Source organism: Engystomops pustulosus, chromosome 2 (assembly GCF_040894005.1).
Source record: "Engystomops pustulosus chromosome 2, aEngPut4.maternal, whole genome shotgun sequence".
Lineage (NCBI taxonomy): Eukaryota > Metazoa > Chordata > Amphibia > Anura > Leptodactylidae > Engystomops > Engystomops pustulosus.
The window spans coordinates 65,896,327-65,903,834 of NC_092412.1; the positions used below are offsets into that span (position 1 = coordinate 65,896,327).

Genomic DNA, 7,508 nt, shown 5'->3' on the forward strand with positions numbered 1-7,508 from the left:
GGAAGAGACACTGGTCAAATTTCAAAAAAAAGTTGCGAGCCTTAACCTGCAAACAGGCTGCGTCCTTAAGGGGTTAATGTTGCGCCATATGGGGCTATAGTCTGTTATCTGACCTAGACCTGTAAGTTTCTTAAACGTCAATCAGATGCGTCGCATCAAATGTAGTGTGGGTAAGGATACATCATGGACTTTGGTGAACCCAGCTTCAATAGCACATAATGGTATTGGAAATTTAGACCACTGGCAGATTAATCCGCCCACAATTCCTATGTTCTCCTTCTGTCCCCATCCTTTAAAATGCTGTAACTGGGATGCGATGAAATATAATCATGGGTTGGGAAGGGCCAGACCCCCCGCCCACTTACACCTCTGCAAATATTCGTATTTTATACGAGCAATGCCCTTTTTCCATACCAAGGAGCGGAATAGACCCAATACTCTGCGGAAGTATGATTTGGGAATCCATATTGGGGAGTTATGTAGAATGTATAACAGTTGTGGCATAAGGATCATCTTAAGTAAGTTGCCCCTGCCTACCAATGACATGGGAAGTTTACACCATTAATTTATCTTCTTTTCAAACCGGTAGAGTTGTGGAGTTAGGTTGTCGGCTATATAATCTTTAGGGGATGTAGTGACCTGTATACCTAGGTATTTGAATTTTCTCACCACTTGTAGCTCTCCCGTGTAATGTAAACGGTCTGCGGTCTGTATTTCAAGGGGTACAATAACTGATTTCTCCCAATTTATGCGGAAGCCAGAGTAGTCACCAAATTCCCTGATCACTCTCATCGCACCATCCACAGAGCTATTCATGTCCCCCAGATATAATAGTAGGTCATCCGCATATAAGGATTCCTGGGAATCCTTGGATAGCTGTGGTGGTACGCAGAAGACATGCCAACGGCTCCACTGCCAAGGCAAACAGGAGGGGCGAAAGTGGGCAGCCCTGCCGTGTCCCTCTTCCCAAAAGGACAAAACTGGTTTATCATATTGGATTTTGATGGTAGATACAGTCGACATTTTGAGATACAGTGGAGAAATAAGCAAAATAAATGCACATGGCAAATGTTGACAAAAGTATCTAAATTTTCTTTTAATGTAAAAAATATTTAAGAAACAAAAAGTACTACACCCCCCATTCACATTATTTTTCTTCTTTTGTGAACCATTACGGACCATTCAAGAGGTAGAAGCAGCAGGTCAAAGTTCATCATGTGATATGTGCACAGTGTGGTCACACAAATCTAAAAGAGGAAAAAACATTTACAGCAATTATTTATCAGGCATAATGTTGTATAACATGCTTTCCAATGACAAGCCTACTATTAACCCATGTATGACTGCTAAACATGTTTTCCAAAGGGCTCGTTCACATTGGCGTTGGTGCTTGGCTTAAGTTGGGCATCCATTATGTTTTGTGTCCGTATCTTTCATGCACTGTGAGGGTATGACTGTCTCATGGATACTGTGAATGCATACTGGTTACTGTTGGCTCTATTCACTATAAATATAATGGTGCATGCGCCCCTGGGTGTACTCTCTCACAGGATGTAGACTCTCTCAATTGATGTATTACAGGTATGTAGATTGTATATATATTTCATAATGGAAATATTCATGCTGTACGACATTGGATAGAGCTTTCCATAGAATGACAGCAAGCAGAGATGTAGAAAACAGTGAAGAATTTTTACAGACATTATTAATTCAATTGTAAAACTTTTCACTATGCAAACAATTTTTTTTTATGAAAACGGACAACCCTTTTAAAAATATATGATACAAAATCAGGTAGAGGCATGTTACAGTTTCCTCGTAAGAACATAAAAAGGAAGCCACAACAAATGCAAAGGTTTGACCAATGCCCTTGAAAACATCTCCTCTGTAACACAAGTCCTAGCCATTATAGTCATTATGCACAGTCATTATGAGGGAAAAATGTCCGAGGTAAAATTGTTCTAGTTGCCAGTGAAAACCAATCAGAGCTCAGATTTAATTTTATAAACAGCTGTGGGAAAATGAAAGCTAAGCTCTGATTGGTTGCCATGGGCAACTAGAAGAGTTCTGCTTTCAGACACGTCCAATAAATTTCCCCCACAGTGTAACATTGAGTGTCTGATGCAATACATGCGGTCCCCTACTTAAGAACAACTGACTCCTAGTTACAGACAGACCTCTGGATGTGTTGTTGTAGTTTAGCCCTAGGCTATAATGATCAGCTGTAATATTGTCAAAGGTGTCGGTAATGAAGCTTTATTGTCAATCCTGGTTATTATGACAACCCAACATTTTTAAAATCTAAATGTCACAGACCAAACAAAATTTGTCTGGGATTACAATAATAAAGTATACAGTTCCGACTTACATACATTCAATTTAAGAACAAGCCTACATAACCTATCTTGTACGTAACCCGGGGACTGCCTGAATATCAGGGAATACATTACCTGTCCGTGTACTGCAGAGTTTGTCTTTTACATTTTCCCTTTCATGAGAGAAGAATTCTATCAGCTCATCTTCGTATTCCTCCACTATGCGTTCACACTGCAAACATAATATTTACGTACAGTTATATTTGAGGATTACTTTAAGTAACAGAAGATAAATCAAATGTCCACAATCAGGTACTTAAAGGCTTTTCAGATTTATCTTAGAGAGGGATAAATCTGACATCAGTTTTTTTTTGGTAAATTACTATAAATGATGTGCCAAGGCCTGCGATTGGCTACAACGGTAAACACAATGTCACTGCAAATATCAGCTAGGAAAGGTAAACAGGAGGGATAAGGGGGTGAAATGCCACATTCCCTTTAATTGTTCCAGAGCATGCCAAATGCAACCTTTTAGGTTATGTTAACAAGGGCAAGAATTTTTGATGGAAGTTATGTTATTGTAGCGTTGTTTTATTTTTTAGGTTAAAGTGATGTGTTGGCAAGTTTACATAAGCGGGTTTATTTTAAGTCTTTGAAACATCATTTGTCTTATGTGACAAGCTGATTCACTTAAATCAAAGAAGGATTACTTGCTTTGGGCTGTCCTGCCTATTGGCAAGTAAATTATACTATCACAAATTTAGACTCCCATACATCCAGAATCAGCTATACTCACTGTAAATTTCAGATCAGACAGCGCTTCTCTGTCAATGTTGGTGTTGGATGCATCCATATTTTTGCCGTCACGAGAAAGTACACGTACATAGGTTTTGCGGTGCGTATCTGGATCTATCTTCTCACCGTAATCCTTCATATTTTCACAAACATGTTCCAGAAGTTCCATGAGATGAGCTTCAGTTCGGGCATAAGGAACCTAAATTTAATGTGGAAAATGTTTTTTGCAGGTAAGAGCAAGCAAGGAGACATAAAAAGGCTTTAAAACAATAAGTAATAAAGTGGGCATAATACACATAAGCAAGATTGTTGTCACTCAGCTTTTTACATCACATTGTCGTCATTAAAAATCCTATTAAATACAGTACCTCTATTATAGACTGAGAGCCATCAGGGTTTATTCTAAAAGATCCTTTCTGTATTGTCTTCTTGGGATCTACTTGGGAGATTTCCCACTCCATTTCATCAACGAGAGCCCGGCAAGCTGAAACAGAAAAGAGAAGTCATTACACTAGATAATACTACAAAATTCAGTAACTCGGAAAAAAAAAGTCCAAGAAATGTGGTGCACACATAAAGATCAAAGTATGTACACTATCAATATGGGCTGCTACATGTACAGTGGGTATGGAAAGTATTCAAAAATATCTACATTTCTGTTTTTTTTTCTTTTTTCACTGCAGCCAATTGGTAAGATCAAAAGTCCTTTTTTTGTGCTCAGTATTGAGTAGAAGCAGCTTTTGGGCTAGTACAGCCACACATGGATTTGGGGATCCTCTGCCTCTTCCTTGCAGATCCTCTCCAGTTCCCTCAGGTTGGATGGAAAACATTGGTGGAAGCCATTTTCATGTCTCTCCAGAGATGCTCAATTGGGTTTAGGTCAGGGCTCTGGCTGGGCCAGTCAGGAATGGTCACAGAGTTGTTCTGAAGCCACTGCTTTGTTATTTTAGCTGTGTGCTTAGGGTTATTGTCTTGTTGGAAGTTGAACCTTTGGCCCAATCTGAGGTCCAGGTCACAAAGGTGTGTTTTGCCATTAAAAAGATGCAGTGAAGAGTAAAAATACATTTGGAGTCATAATTTTACTGTGGAGTTGGTTGTATTAATTTAATGCTACGCAATACAAGAATGTTTGACGATACATTTCACAAAATATGACAGGTTGCCTCACAAAATAATAATCTTTATTTACATAGTGTCATGATATTCTGTAGCTGCTATTCCGTCAGGAAATAGAAATTGTAATCATTTTCAGATCACTATAATAAATATGTTAGCAGCAGATACAAGTTAGGTCCAGTTCACACCTGTGAACTATTAACTTCCGTCACAAAAATTGATAAAGGAAGACTGCTGAAGAGAGCTGTTAAAATGTCCATTGATGTCAATAGTCTTTAGATGGCTTTCATAAGTGTCACTTTTCCCCACTTCCACCATTTCAAAAAATTATTCTGCCATTTCCGTCCAATTTTCTGCTCAGATTACGGAAGCCATTATAAATCCACTGACATTAATGGGTCAGTTAGTCTTCCATTATTAGCATTTTTGTGCCAGATTATAATGTAAGTGTGAACTGGATCCGGAGAAGTGTACAATAATATCTCACCTCCACAATGCACATCCTGCCCTCTTCTGGCCTGAGTACAACTGAAAAATGGGACCAACAACACTACAAGCAGAAGCAAATGGGATGTTGGGATCACCATCTTCATATAGTGTCCACTCCAGAACCTGTAGACAGACAATTGTTGTAAAAAATATGAATGACCCTTCTGGCACTTCCAATGTTTCAACCAGTATGAAATATTTACTACTTCAATAAACTATATAAAAAATATTTTTTTTGTAATATTTCCTGTTTAGTACATTAATCATATCATCATAGTATCATAGTATATAAGGCTGGAAAAAGACGCAAGTCCAACCTTAAACTTTTTATTTAGTCAAAGTAACTGTCATATACATTGTATACTATTTATGAGAAACATTTATTATACGGGGGTGGGTGGGGGGGGGGGTGGTGGTGTTCTGTTCTGACAGTATTAAACATTTTATTTTGCATTACTTTTATATTTCTGAAAACAGAGATTTTATTAATATGTATAAAGTGTCTCCTGATGGTCAAATTCAAAGATAACAATAAATGGTTTTGCTACTCATTTATTACTCACATATTCTAATTGTTTCCTTACACCTCAAATAGTTTCACTGCAAACTTTAACCTTCAGACCCAGCATGCATGGGCCTTTGACTAAAGAAAGAAATAATTCTTTATTTATATAGCGCACACAGATTACGCAGCGCTGCACAGAGCTTGCCCAATCCGTCCCTGTCCCCAATAGGGCTCACAATCTAATCAACCTACTAGTAAGTTTTGGAGTGTGGGAGGAAACCAGAGGACCCGGATAAAACCCACACAAACACGGAGAGAAGATACAAATGCTTTGTAGATGTTGACCTGGAAGGGATTTGATCTCCGGACGCCATGCTAACCACTGAGCCACCATGCTTTCAACAATTTATAATAAAGAGAACATAACTTAAAAATCCCATCCACCTTGTTTTTAAAAACAAAAACCACTGAGGATTTCAGCCACCCATGGCAGCTCGGGATTCTTTCAGTACATATTAGAGTAAATTTGCAGCGTAATACATTAGCAAAGTAGTATACAAGATTTATTGATTAAAAAAAAGACTCCATTCACACATTTGGGGGAGGCATTTATCATACATACACATGGTACCCAGGGTATGATTAAACCTCACCTTTTTTACTGCACCAGATCTATCAGGAGCCTTTGGGTGAAACCACACGTTAGCGTTTTGGTTCCGTTTTGTAATGGAATCAAAGCGTACTGGAGCCGATCACAAATCGTCAATCAGCGCCCAGTGTCTTGAGTTTACACAATACAAGACAAGACACCGGGAGCTGATTGACAATCGCATGCTTTTGCATAGAAACACATATGCGATTGGCAGCGGTCCGCCCCAGCGCGCTTTGATTCTGTTATATAAAGGAATCAAAACGCTAACGTGTGGCATCACTCTTTGGCCTCCAGATAAAATTGGGGCTTGCTGCACAGTTAGAAATTTCTAAGCCAGGTCCTGCCTGCCGCAGGACTATTTTAGGGCTAGTACACCATAAAACTAGACTACAAGCCATAATAAATCTGCCCCATAGTAAAACCTTTGTTCCTGTGTACATGCATGCTGGATCAGGACACTATGTACACTGCAGCTTTGGTTCAGGTCACATTCTTTGGCAAGCTCTGTATAATCCGTGTGTGTTATATACATAAAGGAATTATTATTATTTATTAACTCTGGGGCCATGATATAACATATAGAATTAGATATACTTTAATCACGTCCCCCACTGTTGTTCTAGTGATCCATCATTAAACCTGGGGTCAGGACAGGATTTGCAGCATCTGTACAAAGCTTGCAAATGCTGTATAGTATAGGCCTTTACTGCTGAAGTAACTGTTCTATTGGGGGGGGGGGGGGTCTCAGAGCCAAGCCCCCCTCTAATGAGAACTTCAGCTAGACATGTTTCTTTACACGAGAATGGGCAGTAAGAGGGGTCGCCCTTTAACCCCGATACTTGTCACACTGATTTTTTTTCTGCCACAGAATTATTGGGGGCACTTTTACCAGTCCAGGTCCAGCTGCTGTGTGTTAACAGTGCCCTGTGAGCTCTGCAGAGTACACAGAAGCTCCATCCACACTAGTAATCCCATAACTTCTGATAACTAAGTGCTCTACACAGAGACTCTAATGAGTGAAAACATTAGGTCTACCAGTCCCCGTACCCCACTGCACCCCAATGCCAGACACCCCAGCATCAGTCCTCACATCCCCGTCCAAAGACCACCCGCCTGGTTACCGGCTCCTGGCCACATCGGCAGCTTCAGCAACACTGATGACAGAGAAGCCCCCGCAGAGGGCGCCTTGTATCTCGCCTCATTACAAAGGGTGAGGGGAAAATCACGTTATAAAGTTCAAAGAGTAGCAGTGATTACCGGTCACGTCACTCGACGCACACGTGACCGGCCATGAAACTGTCTCTGACAATGAATTGATTCAATACTTGTGATCAGGCACAATGAGGACAGCTACATCTCTGATTAGGGCCCTAGAGCAGTTGCGTGGCGAGGCACGGTGCCCGGATTCTAGAATAAACCTGGATTACATCTGGGTCACGTGACTGTAGGCTCCGTCTACCACGCGACACAGTGATAGACGTGTAGGAGGAGGGGGTGTAGCCTCAGCTTTATTATGTACTCTGTATTGTAATGTAGGGATATTATTCTAGTGAACATGTTACACACTGCGTAAGAGCTGGACAGTCTAAGGCCCCTTTCACATTTGCATTTTTCACATATGTTCTGCGAATGCTTT

General features: G+C 40.1%; 1 protein-coding gene across 5 annotated transcripts; it reads right to left on the bottom strand.

Moving 5' to 3' along the window:
- Positions 1-1,071: 1,071 nt before the first annotated feature.
- Positions 1,072-7,274, bottom strand: CNPY2 (canopy FGF signaling regulator 2). 5 transcript variants are annotated; one of them, XM_072135095.1, is made up of 6 exons: positions 7,130-7,274; positions 4,714-4,838; positions 3,479-3,594; positions 3,112-3,309; positions 2,451-2,547; positions 1,072-1,247 (listed from the first exon to the last, which is right to left on the bottom strand). In XM_072135095.1, the coding sequence occupies exons 2-6, from the start codon at positions 4,817-4,819 to the stop codon at positions 1,204-1,206; spliced, it is 561 nt and encodes a 186-aa protein (XP_071991196.1). In that variant the 5' UTR covers positions 4,820-4,838; positions 7,130-7,274; the 3' UTR covers positions 1,072-1,203. The 5 variants fall into 5 exon arrangements, with proteins under 5 accessions (XP_071991196.1, XP_071991194.1, XP_071991195.1 ...); XM_072135093.1 differs by having other exon boundaries at positions 6,994-7,130; XM_072135094.1 differs by lacking the exon at positions 7,130-7,274 and adding an exon at positions 6,986-7,121.
- Between the last annotated feature and the right edge of the window lie 234 nt (positions 7,275-7,508).